At 35.8% G+C, this 21,929-nt stretch overlaps 1 protein-coding gene across 1 annotated transcript in view; it reads left to right on the top strand.

Moving 5' to 3' along the window:
• Nucleotides 1-21,553, top strand: part of LOC149085277 (GATA zinc finger domain-containing protein 1-like) — a 31,173-nt gene extending 9,620 nt beyond the window's left edge. Inside the window, exons 2-5 of the mRNA XM_089233200.1 lie at nucleotides 5,851-6,116; nucleotides 10,527-10,589; nucleotides 16,961-17,144; nucleotides 19,331-21,553. Of these exons, the coding sequence (XP_089089326.1) occupies nucleotides 5,868-6,116; nucleotides 10,527-10,589; nucleotides 16,961-17,144; nucleotides 19,331-19,536 (702 nt within the window). The 5' untranslated portion in view covers nucleotides 5,851-5,867 and the 3' untranslated portion in view covers nucleotides 19,537-21,553. The remainder of the gene's footprint in view (nucleotides 1-5,850; nucleotides 6,117-10,526; nucleotides 10,590-16,960; nucleotides 17,145-19,330) is intronic.
• The last annotated feature ends 376 nt before the right edge of the window (nucleotides 21,554-21,929 follow it).

Raw genomic sequence — 21,929 nt, 5'->3', positions numbered from 1 at the left:
TCAAGACGAGTGTGACTGAGCCAGGCAGTTATCTACTATGATAGCGACTTTCCTTCTTTGGTTTGAAAATTGCTTATCCAATTTACGAATTTGCTGTTCCCAAATTATTGATGACATCCAAGCATTTGAATTGCTATCATAATCCACTGGGAGGGATTTAATGTTCTTGAAGCACCAAGGTTTCCTGCTTTTTCCAATCACCAGAGGCTTTAGCTTTCCAGTTCCATCCATATTCGCACCAAGCAAAATTGTCAAATGTTGTTTACTTAGTTTAACGGCAGTACACTTTTCTTCCTTAAATGTGAAAGTCTTATCGGGCAAAAGACGATAAAATAGTCCAGTTTCATCCATGTTGAACACATCAGATTCAGAATAACGTGCTAAAATTTCCTTTAGGATGTGATTTTTCCAGTGTTCTACCACACTGACATTAACACATGCTGCTTCCCTGTTCACTTTCTTAAAGGAAAGACTGTCTTTCCTTGAAGCCTTCAATCCAGCCATTACTGGCATTGAAACCTTCAACATCAAGTTCCTTTGTAATTTCTAGGGCTTTTTCTCTCAAAATAACAGCGGAAATTGGCACATTTTCTGATCTAATGAATTTTAACCATCTGAGAAGGACCTCTTCGACAACTTCAAATTTTGATTTTCACAATCGCTTCCTTTGGTCCATGCAATCACTTGCCTCTATACTTCCTTTGGACGATAACATATCGTTCAATGTGGTCCACAGAATACCGTGTTCTTTGGCAAAAGTAGACTTCGAAACATTAGATTTTTCGAAAAGAGCAACCAAATCTTTTTTTTTCCTTTAAAGATAAAGATGAGAGTTTTCGTTTTTGAGACATTATTGATCTGAAAACGTTCATAAGATGGTTTAAAAGTAGCAATTTACTTACAGCACGTATATAGCATTCACTGACAAGAACCAGAATTTTCGGAGCTCATGTCATCATATGGTATCATATAGTTATCATATGCAGGGCCGTCTTAAGAGCATCGTGGTCCCCCGGGCCAACTGATTTTTTCTGAGGCCCTTCCTCTCACTAATTCTCAAAAAATTCAACTACTTCTCATTTTTCTGAGGCCCCTTCTCTTGGGGCCACGGGCCATGCGTTAAGATGGCACTGATCATATGGTCTTGACAACTGAAAGAAGGCACTTTCTTTTTTCTTGTCAAAACTGTCGTCCGCGCTCATTGTCATTCAACAATGCAAGAATGTCTTCCATTTTTCTCTTCAACTTCAGTGGTCTCAGGCTCATGGGAGGGGGAAGCGATGGATGCATTGCATCAGAACCCCATTCCTATTTAGTGGACCACCAAATATGTAAGAAGTGAAACCAGTTGACCCCACATGTAGCAGCTTTATGACTGATTTTCTAGCAAAAGTTTTGTTTCCGGCTCCCTCAATCGGGGGGGGGGGGTGATGCTTTGGTCACTGTAAGAAAAAGGAGATTGGAAACCATAAACCTCTTCCCATTTGGAAGCTCCTTTTTTATTGGAACCATAGAAACCATTTTTTTCTCTTTCTCAAGCTTTCCCACAGTGACGAATTAACCGAAATTAGTGACGAGTAAACGAGGGTTTCATAACATTGTTATCTATGAAAACTAGACTTGGAAGAAGAAAAATGACGATTTAACCGGAGTGACAACTTTTTATTAGGGTGACGAGTTAACAAGATTTTACTGTATATTGTGAGGAGAGCAGAAAAGAATTATCTGTGGTTGCTAAGACCCTATTTTAACCAAAAAAATATTTTTGTAACCAAGTCATTTCTGTCATTTTGTTTTGGCTTGAGTCAATCGTACAGGATACTGAAATAGTGTGCTATGGGGAAAAAAAATTAATTTAAAAATTTTTCAACAAAAAACATTCTAGGGATTTTTTTATTATGTCATGATTATGTTGTCTAAGGGGGCACCCTCCCCATCCTACTTTTACTAATTTTTTGAGTAGGAGCCCTGCAAATAAGAAAAGGTAACACAAAAGCCACCAAATAGTCACAGAAATTTGCTTTTGGTAGACACCCTGGATACAATTTCTGCTTTGGCATAATCATTAATTGCAATCTACTACATTTGTATTATTTGGCAATATATAGATGATTCCCTTCTCAATTAAAATCAATTACAAGAATTTTGTTGATAGGATCTGGTAAAAATGTAGGACCCTAGGTTACACATACAGAGATGCCATTGACAAGCTATAACGCATAAAATACCCGGAATTTCAGGAAAGGACGCATACAAATTTTGTTCACGCGTCCTCTGGGACACGTTCTTTTGTAGTGCGAAGAAGAAGAAGAAAGTAGAGAGAAAAACCTCCCCAACTTTTTTCTTTTTATCATGTATCATGATCATATGCGACCTTGAAAAAGTGCTTTTACTACTTTGTACCATGTACTGTATTGATATACACGCGGGTTGTTGAAGAATAAGATTAGGGATATCTAGTTGCTTCCCTGAATGAGGGGCCATGTACAGAAGTTTCAAATTTCAGATTTTTTAATTTCTCTGCGGATTTTCTCCCTTCCGGTTACATGCAGGAAATTATGGTATTTTCATATTTTTGCAGGCATCCGAAGACAGCGTCTATACGGCGTAAATTCGTCTTGTTCCTACAATATTGCGAATGCAATTTTTTTTAAAAAAAAATTGTAAAGGATTGGAACATCCGTTGAAATCGTAAAACTTTTCCGAGATCGTGGGAAAAAAAACCGAATCTGTAAAAACTCAACCTTCAATATCCACAGTTTTGTCATCCACATGCTATGTAGTAGTCATCGTTTTGCATCGCGAAAATAACAGGTCTGAACACAGAATTGGCTTTTGGAGGGGCACAAGGATCTAATTCTTCACAGAAAGTTTGGGTCACTAACACTCGAAAAAAATTTTAAATTAACATAGTATATATAATATAAAAGAAGTTATTTTATTCCAATATTTTAATTCTCTACAAACTTTTGAGCTTTGGGGGGGGGCGAAGCAGGGAAGAGGCAGCACCTCCTAGAGATAGGAGGCCTCTGCACTGTTTGCCATAAACGTCATTCAGACTACCTAGCAAGTTTGCCACATTTTGATACACAGCATGCTATTTCGTTTCTTCTTATTTTGGCGTAGAATCTTCCTGACTGGCTTACAAATACTGCATAGTGATTGGATGTGGGGCATAGTTTTCGCCAATTTTGAGCCCGATCATTTCTTTTCCTCACAATGATGATACTGGCAAGAGCAGGAAATTTTTCCCCCTGAATATTCTGCGGGAAAATGGACTACTTACTGACGTCACAAGCAGAGTGTGGAGGCCTTCTATCTCTAGGAGGTGCTGGAAGAGGCCCCTTATAAAACCCCCTAAATTTTGCTTTCGGTGGAAATCTGGGTTTGGAACCCGCAATTGCGCAATGATAATTGGCTCGATAAAATTTTGAGTTGGCTATTCCTTTGAAAAAAAAAACTGGTTGCCACGGCGGTTACACAGACCTACAACACAAATATGTATACATTAAACTTCAAATACACGCATTACCAGTTTGGAGGATAGATGCAGGGCCACAATTGGGGGGAGCAGGTGTGTCTAGTGCCCCCCCCCCCTTGCGCTCTGAACTAGAGAAGGTGCCGAATTCACCCTTTATAACTGCTTCTTCTACATTACACGGGGTGCCAAAATGTGTGTGCTTGCCCAGTTTGAGAATGTATTTAGTTGTGGCGCTAGATAGATGGCACCACCTACTGAACACCAAACACGCCAAATGCTGGGCACACACACACAAACTATTCACCAACACAAATCTGACATATCTCCCATATTCGGAGGTGAAAATATGTGGCAACAGAGTGGTGGACCATCGGAGGGAAAATAAAATCATTTTACCAGGAAAACTATAAAGTATGAATAGGGAATCAGAAGATAAGTGTCTGAGAGAGGAGAGAGAGAATCTAATTTGCTTTAAATTTTTGATCAGAAGATAGTGCTAAGATTTTTTAACAAAATGTAAAATTAATCAGAAGGGAATTTATAGATTTATTACTAAATATATAAATGTAAGCCTCTCCAACTGTGAATTAAAGTGGATCCTGCTTATAACGTTTTTCAAAAACCCGTCATAAAAATGTTGTAATTTGTAATTTGTAATTTTAAACACTTAAAGTAATTCTTATTAAGATTTCCCGTTTATTGTTAGGACCACTGTTCTAAATGGGAGGAACGTTATAAGCGGGATGAATTGAATACTTGTTTTAGATTTATTGAATGTGCGGAATTTCATACATTAAATTCTCAGTTCTAATGAGCTTCTTTGCAAGCTTTTCCTACTAGTAGCAGGGGTGGGAAATCTGCGCCACACTGCGCCAAAATTAACATCTTGCACGGTTTACTTTTTCCTGCAAAATAACACTATAAGCTTGGCTCAAGGGGGGTTAGAACCCCAAACCCCCCTTTGCGTACACCAATGATTTAATGCTTTAAACTACCGCCTTATTTCAGCTATCGGGGGGCCCCTCATCGGGCTTTCCATCGTGAAACCCTGATAATATCCGTGATTGTGCAATTGAAGAATGGTTTGCAATGGTCTTTCAGCTTTAAAGCGCAAATGTGAGTTAGTTTTCTTTTCGAAAATAAAAAAATCGTTGCTGTAAGCAGCAGAAATTACTGTAATCGATTGTCATTGCCTCAAATCCAGATGTTTCGTGAAAAAAAATTTCATTCCCGGAGTAAAAAGAGCATGTCTGCCGAATTACGAATGCTAATTTAGAAACTTTGCAGAATAACGAGTGTTAAATCGCCAATATTGCTAAATAACAAGTGTCATATCGCCAATCTCACCAAATAATGAGTGCTGAATTGCCAAACATCGTGTTGATTTTTCCAAAATTCTCTTCCATTTTGCAACAGTTTCTTTCAGAATATAAAAAAATTGAAAACTTGTAGAAAGTTTTTAGCCCATTTGAAGTGCTGCTGTTCCAGACAGCAAATAATGCCTTCAGTAAGCAAAAAGCATCTTAAATAGACTGGTGTGAAAAATTTCAAACAAGGTGTCAAAAGCCTGAAACACCAAAAACAAAAAACAAGCTGATGAAAAGATGTTTGATAAGAAAAGACAGTACAGTTGTTTTATTTTGAAAAGGGGTGAGGGTTAAAAAAAGTATTCTTGTAAGTTAATTTTGCTGCCCTAATTTATAAATATCTGCTCCGAATCCTATATTTTGTTGCTCCAAAACTGCTCAGATTCCTGAATTTTGCTGTTCCGAAATGGACTTTATCTCTATGACCCACCATTACAATATGGCCCACCGCTCAGTCTCAATGAAGAAATATAAGCAGGTGATCTCAAAGACACAGGACATGCTGGAAGAAAATTCACAGAGATACTAATGTATTGTGGGGGACATAATTTTTTTCAAGATAAGTTTTTTTTGAGAGGGACCCAGATTTTTCTAATAACCTGGGTCCAGCTAAATTAGAGTACAGCGGTATCTCTGCACATATACACGTGACACTTTTCGACGTGCATCCAATTCATTTGAAATTGGAGGTTAAAAATATTTCTAACTTCACGGGTTTGTGACATTTATCATTTAATAGTCTAAGAACCTGTGGATATAATATTTTTAGTTCCACTAATACATTTTCTTTTGAATTGTAATTCTGAAGGAATTCCATTACTCTACTTCTAGAGCTTGTATTTGTTTCTTTGCCGCTTTGTTCATTACTAGAAATACTGTGCATCTCTCCCTATTTCATTATTATTCCACATTTTTTTTTAGTTCATATCAGGTAATAAGTTAGGTTTCAGAAACGTAGTTCAATAGCTGTCAAGTAGATTAATCACTTAATGTACTCAACAGAACAAATTCTAGTCACCATGCCTCTTGGAGTGAAGCCTAAATGCCATCTCTGTAAAATTTCATTCTCTGTTATGTGGCGCAAAAATGATCGTGGAGAAATCATCTGCAATTCATGTTCAATTCGTCCTCCATCATCAAGTACCAAACGTACCACTTGTCCATTTAACTTGAGAAAGAGTACTAGAGCTAAAAGTTCAAGGCTGCGGCATGCTAAAACTCAACAACAAACCAAAGGGAGAAGTCGCCGAAATGTCTTCAAGAAAACAGTGAGTACATTTAAAACTAATTTTATCTTATGAAATGTTGTAAAAATTTTTTTGAATTTTCTGAAATGTTTTTAACTGACCTGTCACTGTGAAATGAAAGGGTTTAGTTCACTTTGGCAGGTAAATTACTTCCTTGAGAAAATAGCCAATAGCAACCCTACCTTCAAGCAAACAAGACACACAACTTTATGCTTTGCTAATGTAATGTGAAAAAAATTAAAAATTTCCATTCTGTAATATCCAACTGAAGTTAGTCAAACATTACTGTCACCCAACAATGAGCAAGAAAGACTTTCATCATTATCTATCGCAGGGCTTGACAAATCCAAAAACAATTTAGGAATCAGCAAACTTTCTTTGGAGACTAGTGTGTTTTTGTTTTTTAAAAAACGATCTTGAATAATGAAAAAAATATGACTTTTCTGAATTTTAATCACCCCTTTATGTTTGAAGATGCACTGTCATGAAATCAGAAAAGTTAAGTTTGTATCATCCTTGATGCTTTGTCAATCACACAAAGATAGACAGGAATATGGATTAGTTAATGGTAATAATAACAGTATTTTTTGATGAGGAATTACCCACCTCTGACTTGGATGGCTTCTCGATTGACACAAAATCTCGGAGCAAATTAAAATGTGTGCTAATAAATGCCAGGACTTTGTGTAATAAGACAGATTTTTCAGAAACTATGATAGCTGTGGAGAACCTTGATCTTGTAGCTAATTACAGAATCTTGGGCAAATGATGGGGATGAATCAGTAGCGTGCCTTCTCGGGGCAGATTTTTTCTTGTATTCCCCCCCCCCCCGAAAGGATAGTTATTATACAAAATAAGTGTGCAGTTTTTTGTGGGAGGCTCCATTTGGCTTGGGGCCCTGGTTGCCCTAGCCTACTTACGAGCCTGGAATGAATCCTTTTTACACATCTCAGGATACAATACTTTTTTCAGAAATAGATTTAACAGAAAGGGGGGGGGGGAAAGAGTCGATTTATGTGAAAGCATGTTAGCAGGCTAAAGAGTAACATACAGAGTAGTGATATTGAAACTACATGGGTTGAGCTTGAAAACAAAAAGTGTCATAAGCTTATGGTAGAAGTTTGTTATAGTCCATAAGGATTTGAATAACATCTCCAAACTTCATGAGGAAATTTCCTACTGGTGTAAACATAAGAGGGTTGTCATATTAAGGGATTTCAATTACCCGGGTATTGATTGGGAGAACCTATCGACTAGAGGTGAATATGAGAAAGGCTTTCTTAAGTTGGTGCTTGATAATATTTTGTATCAGCAGGTATCAGAAGCCACTAGGGGTGATTCTACTTTGGATTTAGTGCTCACTCTTCCGAGGATCTTGTTGAAAATGTTTTGTCTCAACAGTGGGATGAGTTTTCTTCTAGTGATCATCATGTCATTAGTTTTGTCTAACTTTTCTTTGGTTACAGCTGATAACAGAAGAATGGTGCCTTGTTTTTGAAGAACTAACTTTGAAAACTTCCACTAACCTTTCTCTCAAAAGATCAAAGACCAGTTGGAGTCAGTTGGTGATGTAAGTCAATGGAAAGAATTTAGGGCAAAACTGTCCTCTGTTTTGAATGATGTCACCTGTTTGTTCCGAAAAAGCATGTTTGTTTGTTGCTCCCCCTCTAATTCACCGCAACAGTGTGTAATTTTTATCTTGAAAAGAAAAGGGCATTCAAAGAGAGTATAAAAGTGGAACAGGTGACCTGTGCATTTAGAAAAGTCCTCTTCACTTGTCAATACAAGATTCATTGAAAGACTGGTTATTTGTGGAGATGAAGATTACAAGGAAGAAAATTCATCCCTGTGGGGGCAGTGATGAATTTTCTTCCTTGTGATCTTCATCTCCACAAATAACCAGTCTTTCAATGAATCTTGTAGGTGACCTGTCATCATTTACCAAAAAAGAATGGCATTGAAGGTGATTAAGGAAAGTGAAAAGGAAGTTGAATCTAGGTTGGCAAATAACATTGACGCTGATCCAAAATCATTTTTCAGGTATCTAAGTAGTGGATGTAAGGGGACGGTTGGCCCCCTTACGATAAAAGAAGCTAGGGTGGAGATCAGTGTAGGCAGATGTAGTAATTTCAACGACTTCTTCATGTCAGGATTTTCGATATCACTTTCTCTATTAAAAACTAACGGGTGTGTCATGGAGTGATAGAGTCTTCACCAGTATTAAATTGGATGATGTGGAAGTCCTGAAACTTCTAAGAAACGTATGTGCAAGCAAAGCACCAGGAGATATTTATCCTAGGTTACATAGGGAATGTGGTAATGAACTGTTGGGGCCAGTTGCACAGTTGGATTTACAGAAGCAGTAATGCTGAGGGTATCCTCCCAAGGGATAAGAAGCTTGCTAATGTGGTTCCGATATTTAAAAAGGGTTGTAGAGAAGCCATGTTCAATTATTGTCCAGTGAGTTTTTGATGAGCACCCTCTTGAAAATTTTGTAAATTATTATCAAAATACAATTGGTAAAGTGGATAGACGAGAATAATGTATTGTCTGATAATCAGCATGACTTCAGAAAGGGGAGGTCACGTGTAACCAACCTTGATGTTCAAGATTGATGATCAAAGTCATCCTTCCACTTTTCTGAAGCTTTGTCCTTTCTGGCCTAGAGTGTGCTGTATGGTTGAAGGGGTGCAAAGAAGAGCCACTGGAACACTAGTAAGTATGCAAAACTCAAGCTATGGAGAAAAACTTGATTCATTGAGTATGTTTTCTTCAGAACAACATGGGTCTCTGGAAGACATGTGATGGAAGTATTTAAGATTTTATATTCGATCAATATGATGGATTATGAAATATTGTTACACCGTTATTCAAATGCTTTGACTTGGGGGACACCAGTTTTGGTTAGTTAGGAACAATTCCAGGTTGTTGTGTCCCAAGGCGATTTTTTTCCAATAGGATTGTTAAAGCATGGAATAGTTTACCTTCTGATGTTGTGAATTCCCCCATGATAAACATCTTCAAGAGGAAAGATGATGAAGTGAGTGGGAATAATCAAGAAGCTATCCAAGTTTAAATGAATGGCAACTATAGTTTTATGAGCAGTATATATTTTAGTTTCTTAACTTTTTTTCAGATTTATTTCTATTGCGTTGCTGTATTTACACTGTCAACCATATTTTCATGGCTTTTTCCAATATTTATTTATTTTTTATATTGATTTTTCTTTCTTTTTTTCCAGTCACCTTGTTGGGCAATTGCCAGTTGTGGCTTCTGATTTTGTTTTTTTATATAACAACAGATAATTCAATTTTAATCTATAGTTTTCAAACTTTTTTACTCAATGCCACTCCTCTGTCCAGAAATATTTTTACTCAGTGCCCCCCTCCTGTTTTCCTGAGCAATCATATGGATCCTATTTCATGGTTACCAGTGATCTGGAAAGTTTGGAATGAAAAATGATCAGTGAAAGCCAAGGAAGATGTAAAATGATCAGTGAAAGCCAAGGAAAATGTAAAATGATCAGTGAAAGCCAAGGAAAATGTAAAATGATCAGTGAAAGCCAAGGAAAATGTAAAATGATCAGTGAAAGCCAAGGAAAATGTAAAATGATCAGTGAAAGCCAAGGAAAATGTAAAATATTTGGCAAAAGTTAAGGAAATATGAAAATATATGTTAAAAATCAGGGAAAAGTTCTGTGAAGGGGAAAAAAACTCACTCAAAACACAAAAATTTGTAAAGTTAATTTTTGAATTATATTTCTTTTCCAGCGTTTTGGTCGGGGAAACTTTTGAGATTTAGTCAGGGAAAGTCATGGAAACTTTTGCTATTTGGGCAGGGAAAATGATAGAGCAGATTTTGCTGGGAACCCTGTATACTGTGAATCTGTAACTATTTCCGTCTCCCTGGAACGTTTATTGTCCACTTTGGGAGAAGCACTGTTTTAAACCATAATTTCTAATTTACACACCATTACTAGTTGTCCATCAAAAAAAACATTTTACATATTCTTAAAACACTTTTTCTAGCATCTTATCTAAAGACTTCTTATCTAAACATCTTATCTAAAGAGTATATATGATTGGCAGTATCTCTCTTCTTTTATTAATAGTGCTATTGCTGTCATTGCATGCTTAAAACATTCAAAAATATGATTTATGACTTAGAGAGGCTGAAATAATGGAATCATATCAATATAAGGGGGAATTAGCGCTAATTGTGAGCATGGTCCCCACAAGAGTGAGGCTGAGAGGTCCCCAAGACAATTCTTAACTTTTTCCACACTATAAATTCACTATGCAGAGGCCCATGAAAAATCTGGCCTGGGCCTGACAAAGATCCAGCCTAGAAGCCCTGCTGCATGATGTGGGGGCCATGGTCCTGAGTTCTGAAGCAAAATCATTTTTCTAAGATGCTTTGTTTTTTTAACAGCCACCTGAAAAATCACCTCAGATTCTTTCTGATATAAAGACATCATCATACATATTCCATAAGGTGAGCAAAGTTAAAATTTATTTTTTTATGATGAAATACTTTTGTAGTTTGACCATTGATTTCAAATGAGTGAGAAGTAAAGAAAAAAAAATATTATCATATAATTTAACTTAAATAAGAGAAATTTTGATATGCTGTATAAAAATTTGATATTCAGCAATTCACAATATAGTTTGTTTTTTAATTATTTTCCCACAAATGTATTTTGTTTTGGTGTGTGTGTGTGTGTGTATATATATATATATAGAGAGAGAGAGAGAGTAAAAGAAAAAAAATGAATGAACTTCATGCAATTGTTCACAAATTGTTATTCCACCATCAACACTGATATTCATAAGTGATATGTCAGCTACTATGTTGTTTGACTGCTCTCTCTAGAACTAGTTCTATTCTCTCTGCATTACTATGAAATGGTTTGCCTATGCTTACGACTTGCTTTATGAAACTAATTCATGATCACCTGCAATGAAAGTTGTTCCCAATCTTTGCTAATCCATTCGAGAGATATCACACAAGATCTACTTTCATTTGCATATGGAGTTTTCAACATTTTCCAAACACTTATTGATGATAAAAATTCTTGCAAATCATGACTCCTAATATTTTATGGCCTGATGGGACTGCACCCTTAGATAGGGTTACCAGATTCAGAAACTGAGAAAGGAGATTGCCTGCGCGCACACAATCTTGGTAATTTGACTTTAATCACTTTTCCCAATTTTCACAACAGATGGTGCCACTGTACTAACAAAAAAAACCTGGCCACCACAATGATTTTTCCCAACCGAAACAGAACCAGCAAGAATAGAAAAATACTGATCCGTTTCCCTTCGATTATAATGAAATGTTCCCACCATGTTTGCAGGTTTTTCCTGGGACATTGTGGCGAGGTTTTCTTTGGCCAAAAACCTTGTTGTTTTTATTACATTTATTGACATTTCTGAGAGCTTTCATAGCCCTTTTAAGTGGGAGGGGGGGGGTCTTTTTCTTTCAGGAGACTTTTTTGTCCAGATGCGATTTTCCAGAGGAATCAGTGTTGAATGTAGCTTGCATAAAAATTTTCTTTACTTCTGAATGGAAGAAGTAACACCCCCTTCTCCACTTCAGTATATGACATTTGCTTTTGGTGAGCAAACAATAGTATTTCCAAAATGGATGTTGTGGTTTTCTTCTTCTAGAGCTTTTAACTGTCTTTTTCTTATTATCTTGGAGTAAGCTGGGCTATGGTTACAATAGCATCTGCCCTGCTTGAAGGCAACTTTGGGTTCTTGTATTCTGGAAATCTAGATGGTGATTGGTCAAAGCATGTAGAAATGTGTGGGTAAAAAACACACACACAAACACTCATATCAATGAAGAGATTTCAGAATGGGGAAAAAAAATCCCAGGAAAAAAACAAAATAATTGAAACCTGAAAAGGAGGACAAGAGGACAAATTTTCTAAAACATAGGAGGATGCTTGAAATGACATCAAAAAGGACGTCTGGTAATCCTACCCTAATACTTGCTCACATCCATCTCTGGAAGTATCTGGCAGTTTAATTGAAATCATGACTAGCTGAGGGGTACCAAGTCTTTTTATCACAGCACAGAGGAGGACATACACTCATTGGCATAAAAATTTGCTCACCTAGAAAAAATTGTCGGATCATAACAAAACTTGGCATGAAGATATGTGTTTGGCAAATATGCAAGTGATTAGATGCACAGCATGATTGCACAATGTCTAATGCCAACAGAGGTCATTGAACTTTGTTCTCCTTGGCGTATAAAACAGGTATGCAGAGGGATGCTTTTCCATTAGGGATGCCGTTACACCACCATCGAAGACAGTATGGTCAGCTGTCAGAGATGATGGAAGCCGGGTGGTCAACTCGGCGAGTAGCCCCACTTAGGCCAATCTGACTTTACTGTGAGGTGGTGGTGGGACCAGTGGATGAGAGAGAGGTTGCATGCAACGGTGGCCAGGCTCAGGATGTCCTCTGCAGACCAATATCTGAGTAGATCGTTACATCATTGGACTAGCTCGCATCATTATCTGCCGTTCGGACACAGGCAGCAGCTTCACTACAGCCCTTGTGTCTGTCCATACAATCGTGAGGCACCTTGCTGAAGAACATTCTGTATCGTGGTCCTCCATTAAATGTGCTACTAATGACACCCACTCACTACTTTGCCGCACACCCACTCCGTTCATATATCGCCATTCGGTAATTTCCAACCAGTGGAGTTGGGTGGGAAATGAAGGCTCCATCCAGTGGTGGTCGCCCTAGGCTCGATAGGTAAAGAACTTGTTTCTGATGTTCTATGCACAGATTCGAACCCATGGACCTTGATGGTAACCTTCATAGTGGAAGACGAGCATCTTTACCACTGTGCCACCCACTCACTGTCGCCTCCGTTTGGAGTGGTGTCCAGCTCAATAGGATTGGACTGAAATCAAATGGAACCAGGTCATCTGCAGCAACAAATTGAGATTCAATTTGGGCAGTGATGACAACTAAATGTGTGAGGAGGCCTCGTGGTGAACGTCTCAATCCTGCCTTCACTATAAAGCAGCGCACCGCTCACGTGATGGTATGGGGTGCCATCACATACAACACCCGGTCACTTCTAATATTCATTCACGGTACCATGACAGCCCAGCGGTATGCTTGTGACATCCTTCAGCATGTGTTGCCACTCATGGCAGGGCTCCCAGGAGGTATTTTTCAACAGGACAATGCTCAATCACACACAGCAAGGGTGTCACAGGAATGTCTCTGCCACATTAACACCCTTCCTCGGCCTGCACGATCCCCAGATCATAGCTGCCAAGTCTCCCGAATTTTAGCTTCATCGCTCGACCTCCCGAAAAGTTCTTAAATCTCCCGAATTTTTACGAAAATCACAAAAATCCCTAATTGTCCCTAAAAATTCCCTACTTCATTAAAAAAATCCCCACTTATGAAAACAATCCCTAAGGAATTTCTTGTGGGGCATGAAGCCTCTTTTTTTTCCCTTTCGAAATGACGTCACACGTCGCAAATGGGGAAATTCCCTTTTCAAGGAAGTTTTACAAACCCTCTGATGGTAACAAGAAAGTTGTTTGTCTTATCGTGCAGGGAAATGGCTTAGCAGCCAATAGTCCTGGATAATAATTGAAGATTCTAGTGACGCGCATATGGTCAAAATTTCTTTTGTTGAAGTACGTACGTGCGATATAACAAAGCATGAATAATGATAAGCAAAAACATATTTAATCAATTTTAAAGATAATTATTCCGATGAATTTCCTTTCATCAAACGTTCCAGAAGAGGGCCGACTTTTCCTTTTCGTACAAGTTGTGTTACGGACATAAACATCGGTCATGGAAAGACTGCCATCATCACTCGTGAAATGAAAAAAAAACATCAAGCAAGTGTCACAAAAAGTCAGTGTTCTTCAAAAATTGACGGTGTTTTCCTTCATCTTCCGATGATTTTGGGGCCATTCGCACAGAATGTTTGTTCACAGCGTCTCTGATTGAACACAATATTTATTTTTACATCATTGAAGTTTTGGCCTCCAATTTCACTTGTTTTATGCTTAGGAATTTTATTCCCAAGGGTTTAACTTCCATGTGTGTAAAAAAAATCCCTATTTTAATTTAACTTCAGTAGGGATTTTATTCCCTACGCTTTAACTTTTATGTTTGGAAAATCCCTATTTTATTTGGAAAAATCGCTATTGTATTTATTAGGGAGTGGTTTTAGCATAAAATACGGGTTTGCGCAAAAATCTCCAGAATTTTCATTTTCAAAAGTTGGCAGCTATGCCAGATTTATCTGTCACCATCTGGGATGGCAAGTAGAGCAGCCTAGAAATTTGAACTAGAGGCAAATCACCAACAACTGTGGAATGAGATGATGCAGGACAGCATATGGGACCTCTATGCCTCACTGCCCACCCGTATCGCATCATGTATTCAAGCTACAGGTGGCCCAACATGGTACTAGAACCTCCATTCATTTGTAGTTTTTCCTAGGAAAAACTAGAAATGAACAGTTTATTAGAATAGGCCGTAGTAACTTTAACAAATGATTCTTTTGCTTTAATTATGTAATCACTTATATATATCAACGTTGTACTCACATATATAAAATTTCATTCCATTCGGACAACTCATTCTTGGTGCACAAATTTTTATGGCAATGAGTGTATTTCATATCAAAATTACTCTCATTCATTTTAGCAAAGGAATATCTCTGGTATAATGGTCTGTGCGCTTGGCTGGAATGCAAGAGGTCTTGGGTTCAATTCCCGGTGGAGAGAAACAACACTTTTTTTCCAAGTTCACCTCGGCATATCTTGAAAGCTTATTGATTTTATGAAAGAATATTTGTTTTGTATATGAAATGCAATAAGTTATGCATGGTCTATATTTAAATATTGTTAAAATTTTTTTTTTATATTTATCAAACTTCTATCTCAGGCTGGGATTACACTATAAAAGTTTTACAAAACTTCATTTATAGAACTTGAAAAATGCAACCAATAAGCACATCTGTTACATTCGAGCAAATGCAACCAATAGGCTTATTGGTTGTTTTTTTCAAGATTTGTAAAAGGCCTTTTATCAAACATTTATAGTGTGATGTAACTAGTGTAATGTAATTAGTAACTTTTTGTTCCTAAACTTGTAGAGAGCAGCTACAGTCAACTCTTGTTATAATGACTTCCATCGTTTGAAGGAAAACAGAGTTTTGAAGTTGTTTTTTTGAAAGTTTGATAGAAAAAGCTTTTTAAGATGATTTCGTATTTTAATGGAGTAAAAAAATTATATAGTTATAATGTAAGCAATTGCAATGAAAATGTATCAAGTTAGAAAGTATTAATGAAATTGTAATAATTAATTGCATGCATACACATTAATGTACATACTAAGGTCCGATGGTATCATGTTGGGATTATGCCAAATAGCCATGTTGAATGAATGCAAACAGGAAACTTGGTTTTCAGCACAAACATAATTTCACTTGTCTGGTTATGTTTTTGTGCATGATGTTTTGATACAGAACCCATGAGGATGGTTTGAACTACCCTTATGGGTTACATCAAAACATTGTCTTGACAAAATAATCACCAAATAAAAAAGAAGGAAACTTCCTCCTCTTTTTGTTCAGCTGGTGACCAGTAAAAATTTCATAATTTCATTTTTAACTGTTTCTACCTCTATTTATATAAGTTTCTCTTTAAACTTGGCCTTTGTTGAATAATAGGTCAACAGACAAGATTATTATCTGTTCTGTACTAGCTGTACCAGCACAGGGTTTGGAAATTTGTTCTTGGATCAGTCTAAGATCATACACCACTATGTGCAATAGTTTTTTTTTTAAAGTGAATTAAATCATTGTAATTTAATGTGACCTCTTTTGTAAACTCTAAGATGCAATTTCAATTTATAAAAAGCCAAAAAAGAAAAATATCCTAGTCCATGAAGGATATTCGTACATTATGGAGAAAGAGGGCACTCTTTGAAGTTAATATAGAGATGTAGAAGTATACATTTATGAAATGCCATGGATGTAGTCACACTTGGAATAACTTGGTTATCTATGAATTCAAAAATCACAACCATGTTCTTGATTCTGCAGGATCTATGGTAATGGATAACCCTCAACATATTATCTCTACTCAAACCTGCAGCATCAAAAAATGTAGATTTTATTATTCACATCAAAGCATCATCTGTAAATCTTCAAGAAAATTATTTTCCAAAATTAATTACAGAATATTTTTTTTTATTCCAATCTCAGAAGAAAAGGAAGGAAAATAGGATGCAGCAATATATAATCTGCAGTAAGAAATTTTTTTAATGAATAATCCACTGATTGCACACAGGAAAATATGACAAATTAACCATGTTTTTGTGTCAACAATGTTTTCTCATGGCCAGAACATTTCATACTTATTCTAGATTTCAAGAAACCCTTAATTTTGAGAAATAAAGGGGTCAGTCATGCAATAGTCACACATAGGTATTTATCAGGCATCCTGTTGCCTCTGCCATTTGAAAAGCAGATTATACGGAATTCTACATTATTAAAAGTCAAGGTCAAACATTTAACCATAGATTTCATTCATTTCTTTTGCAAAAAAAAAAAGGAAATTTGGCAGATGCGAGTTCTCTCTCAGACATTGCATTGGATTAAAAAATCTTTGCAGGTCATTACATTGGATGAAAAATAACATGGAGATTAATAGGAACACATTTGGGATTTATTGTACTGGAATGGTTCCAATAATGCACAGTTGTTATAACAAGCATTGACTGCACTATGTAATTACGGATATCAAATAACAAGCACACATACACTACCATGTGATTTACCGATTGATTTATTTTCAGGGATCATATTATCAAATTGGTGATATAGTGTCGGTTCTTGGAACTGATGATAATGAGTATTTTGCTCAGATACATGGGCTCGCAGCAGATGAACGTGGTGAAAAAAGTGTGTTTTTGACATGGCTTCTGCCTGTACGTCGAATAGATGATGATGATTATTTTGATCCCAGAGCTTTTACCCTAGGTAAATATAGCATCATTGATTGTTTTTATTTCTGTTAAAATATGTAACACTGTTTTACAAAAAAATTTTCTTATATGGACATCTCTGTTTCTAAAGGATTATGGTGTGGGGAATTCAAATCTGAAAATAGAAATTTGCTATCAGGCACAGTTTTTTAGTTATTAGGTTTTAAGCATATCTGAATGGCTTAGTTCATGACTTAAGGCTAGGGAAGTGCACAAGTTTTCAGTCACGATTGTGACAAAAGTGATATCGTTGGAAAGGCCTTGTCGTGGGTAGTAAAAAAGCCAATAGAAATACCTATCAGATTTGTACTGTTTTCAAGATGGGGCCAACTTATCTCACCAATTTCTTTATTTAGGTTGCGCCCAATTCAAATGTTATGTCTTCATTTTTTGAATTGGACAAAATAACTAAAAAACAATAACGGATGAGACTACCCACGTTTGCATGAAATTTGAACAAAAATCAGTAAATAAAAAAAATCATGTTAATTTGACATTTTCTTGTTTATTTTGTGAATTGATGAATTGTGATTGTATTGTTGCTGCAATATCCTCTTGTACATTTTGTAATGGTTTTTGTATCAAAGTTTCATAAATTCTGTTTGATTTCATTTGAACAAACAGGTGTTTTCTGCAATATAAATAAATAATTAGTGAGATAAATTGGCCCCATCTCAAAAATGGCGCAACTTTGACGGGTTGTTCCATTGGCATTTTTACTGCCCGTGACAAGACCTTTCCAACAATACCACTTTTGTCAAAATCGGCAGCAGACACCTCGTGCACTTGTAACTAAACAAAAAAACAGAATTTGTTAGAAGGTTGCAAGAATATAAGCTATTGCATACAGCCAGACACAAAAATTACTGAGTATAGGCATAGATAACAAATTATTCTTTATTTTGAAAGTGACGACATGATAATGTTCTGCAATGATGTTTGTTGCATAATGAATGCTTGAAATTCAAATACGAGCAACATGAATGGATACTTTTTACAAACGTCTCAAAATATTGTCTAAAGGAAGTTCTTCTCCATATTGGGAAAATAATGCCTTCTGTACTAGTTATTTATGTGAATATGACTAAAGAGCAGAGTTGGTAAAAAGAAAACCAAAAAACCCGGTTTTTTGGGTTTAAACCAGGACCAGATTTTTTTGGATTAAACCAGTTTTTTTGGTTTTAATAGCATTTACATTAAAACAATGATTTCTGAAAAATCATTCAAACTACTAATAATTAATTTATATAAAATGTTTAATAATGTAATTAACACAATTCACACATATTAACCTTTTACCAGCCGAATTCAGATTTGAATTGATTTTTGAATTTGTTTCCCTTTATTTCCCCTTCTGATGCTTTAGTTTAGAGATATCAACCAAAACTTTCATGAAAAAAAAATTTCTGCATGTTTTCTGGACTTGTCCATAGAAACAACATTAAAATTAAAAACAAAACACAATTAAATTTTATATTTCCTTAAAATAAGGTGATTTAAAAAAAAATCAAATTTATATCATAAAAGTGCTCAAATGAATGAATTTTTTTTTTGTAAATAAAGTTTGGAATCTCACGTGTTCAGAAAAAAAATTAGGCGCACTCTTTAACAAAATATATATTTTTTAAATTAATAAAACCGATGCTCCCAATTGGGAACATGTATATGCTATAAAAATTACCCATATCTATTGGGTCTTTCCACAGAGAGCATGCAGACCTCCAAACAAGATAGTTACATGAAACACAAAAATTCAAGCAGCTGCAACTTTCATTTGCAATGTGAAAACAGATGGTGGCGCTTCTCAAACACATATAACTCTGAAATCATAAATGTTAGAGCCATGCATACACACACAAGCACTTTCTGGCAGGCACCAATTTGTTCTAAATTCCTGAGGAATATTTGCTAGGTGCATGCATGGTTCAGTAGTTGTGCCATCTATTGGCAAAATTTGTTGAATTTTTTTTTCAGTATGCTTTAAAATTTACTAGTTCCTTAATAAAAACGCAGCAATGTGGTGTATTTATTTTGCTAACATTTTTTGGTTTTTATGGGTGTATGTTTTTCCATGTCAAGCTATTATTGTTTGGGTACAGATCCTATAAATTTCATTTAAAAATTGAATAAATAAGAGCATTAGTCACACACACATTTTGATTTTTGTATTTTTTGTCCTAGGTCCAGAGGAAATGCATGCTATCAAAGTTGATAGTATTTCCTTTGTTTGCAATGCTCCTGAGAATTATTTCTGGGGTACTGAGACACCATTTCCAGTACTACCAGACACGAGCGTATCTTCTTCTGGTTATATCTGGAGTACTGTTTGTCCTCGCTTATTGCCTGTCCCAAGTCAAGCAGCAGTTTTTGGGCATGAGCCATCATAATTACTTTGTTTTACTGGAGGATACCAATGAATTTTTTGTTGTTGATGAAATTTAATGTGGCACAAGCCATCGTTACAGTGATCTCTTATTTATGCACTCTCTCATTTATGTTGCTCTCAGTTATAAAACAACTTTCTTGACTCCTGGCCAAAGATATAGGAGAATAATTATTTCACATTCATTTATATGACATTTCATGTGTATGAATTTTTCATTTATGTGATATATTTTGCAACATACCTCTTAGACATGAGCCACAGAAAGTTTCAATTTTTTGTATGCAAAAAAGTCTTTTACAAAGAGTATCAATGAATAAGCTATTGCAGTAGCATGCACAGGATTTTCTCAAGAGGGGAAGTTTCCCCCTTTCCCTTGCATATGGCAATGATAGCTAATTAATCTTTTCATATTTGTGCCAAGGAGCGTATTCTTTTTCCTTGGATTACATTGCTGCTTCTGATTGACTGGCAATCAGTCAAAGTGGGTTTTCTTTAGAGGTTCGTTTGCACACCTTACATGATAGGATTCTGCAATCCATCATTTTTTTGCCATTGAGTCTTATCATTGTCATTAAAGCATACCGCAATGCGGGTGCTAGGAATTTCAACTGAAGTGGTGAGTTGAATTGATGGTACAAGAGAATGGTGATAGGTATAAAAAGAAGTAACTAATAACAAGTGTTTTTTTTAAAAGTGGCACATTTTTAGTTTTGCGAGAGACTTGCATTTTGATTTCTACTCATTACAGCCTGTATCAATTGTACTGTGTTTCAAAATGAGTAAATGAAAGCACAGTTATCACTTTTATTCAAAATGAACAAGTGAAAGGTTGATAACTGAGTTGTGAAAACTGCAGAATACCACGAAGAAAATGCTTCATGACAACGAGTAGATTGATGAGAATTAATTAAAAAGAAAATTCTTTTCTGGGATACAAACAAGAACAGAAACCTCCGCGATAGTCTTTGATTTTAAGTTACTTTTGTAGCGAACCGATCTGAAAGGATTGTGACACAAGAGACTGAAATTCAGAAAAGGAATTATGACATGAGAGATGTTCGTGAAATTGTACTATGAGAATTTTTTTAATGGTTGCTAAAATGTATTTAAGACAACTAATGCTTTTTGTTACTCACTTTTTTTACTCAGCACTTCTATGTATGTGTGTGAGGTTTTTCCTCCTTACAAACAATTATTATTCCCACAAATAAATGGATTAGAAACTAAAGAAATAGATAAGAGTTCATACACTGGGAAAACTAGACATGCAGCAAGTATGGGATTGAAAAAACTATTGCGATCTGCAAAAAATGAATTTTTTCAGTCATTCTAACAAGGGCATAACAAGAGGGAGAGACCAGGGGCCTGGTTCATCCCCAAAATGTTGGAAAATGGCTGATAAAGCCTACTAGCAAAAATATGCGACACTGTTCGGGTTTTCTCCATATACATGGCAGTATTTATGCAGGTCATCATGTTCTCTATATTTTAACTAGTAACTAACCTTTTTAATATGGAGTTAGAGTTGCTACGTGCTTCACTTTGACTTTGAAAAATACAAATGTAACAAGGCAATATTGTAATTACAGGGCATACATATTATTGTGTTAATATGATTTTGATGAAGAAATATTGTCATATATTTTAAGAATAAAGCCAATGTCTACATGATACTTTAACCCTCTAAGCAGCAATTAGAAATGACCAAACCAGTCTTCAAAATGCCATCTTTTTTAATGAAGTAAGCTTTCTTTTCCGATTTTCAGCAGGTGCAAACTAAGGTGTATAGGGAAAAGTTTTCCATTGAGAAATCAACTTCACAAAACATCTGGGCTTAGCCTTTTATTTTAGCATTGCCTTCATGGAGGCGTCATTGCTGCTTAAAGGGCATCATTACACTACACTTTTGTGTAATGCAGTAAACACTGCTTTTACAAAATGTTTTCTAACAAATGTATAAAACAAATTATGGCTTTCTTTGTGGTGGTAAAATAAAAAATATTCATTAATATGTATTATTCAACATATTTGAATTGGTGTTTTTTTATTTTTATTGTAAGTGTATAGTTCTGAAGAAACTTTCAAGTACCATATTAATTCAGGGTTCATACAAAATTTCCTAAATAAAAATTATAAGGAGTTTCAAGCAGTTTTTTAAGGAGTCATGGCAAACTTCATAACTTTTACAGCAATAAAAAGGTTAATAAGTTTTACAGCAAAAAAGGGGGGGGAGCACATATGCAAATTTATTTTTTATTTGCCAAATTTTCCCTTTTGTCAAAAATATAGACGTAGAAGTGGTTCAGAAATTACAACTTTTGATTTGTTACCCAGCATCATAAGAATTAATAAAATAATCAATCTACATACATACTTTTCTGTTGTCACCAAAGT

This window comes from Pholcus phalangioides, unplaced genomic scaffold (genome assembly GCF_987345545.1).
Source record: "Pholcus phalangioides strain wild (caught in Gottingen) unplaced genomic scaffold, Ppha-v1.0 ptg000007l_1, whole genome shotgun sequence".
Lineage (NCBI taxonomy): Eukaryota > Metazoa > Arthropoda > Arachnida > Araneae > Pholcidae > Pholcus > Pholcus phalangioides.
The sequence above is the reverse complement of the archived record's forward strand: the minus strand, read 5'-3'. Positions and strand labels throughout refer to the sequence as shown.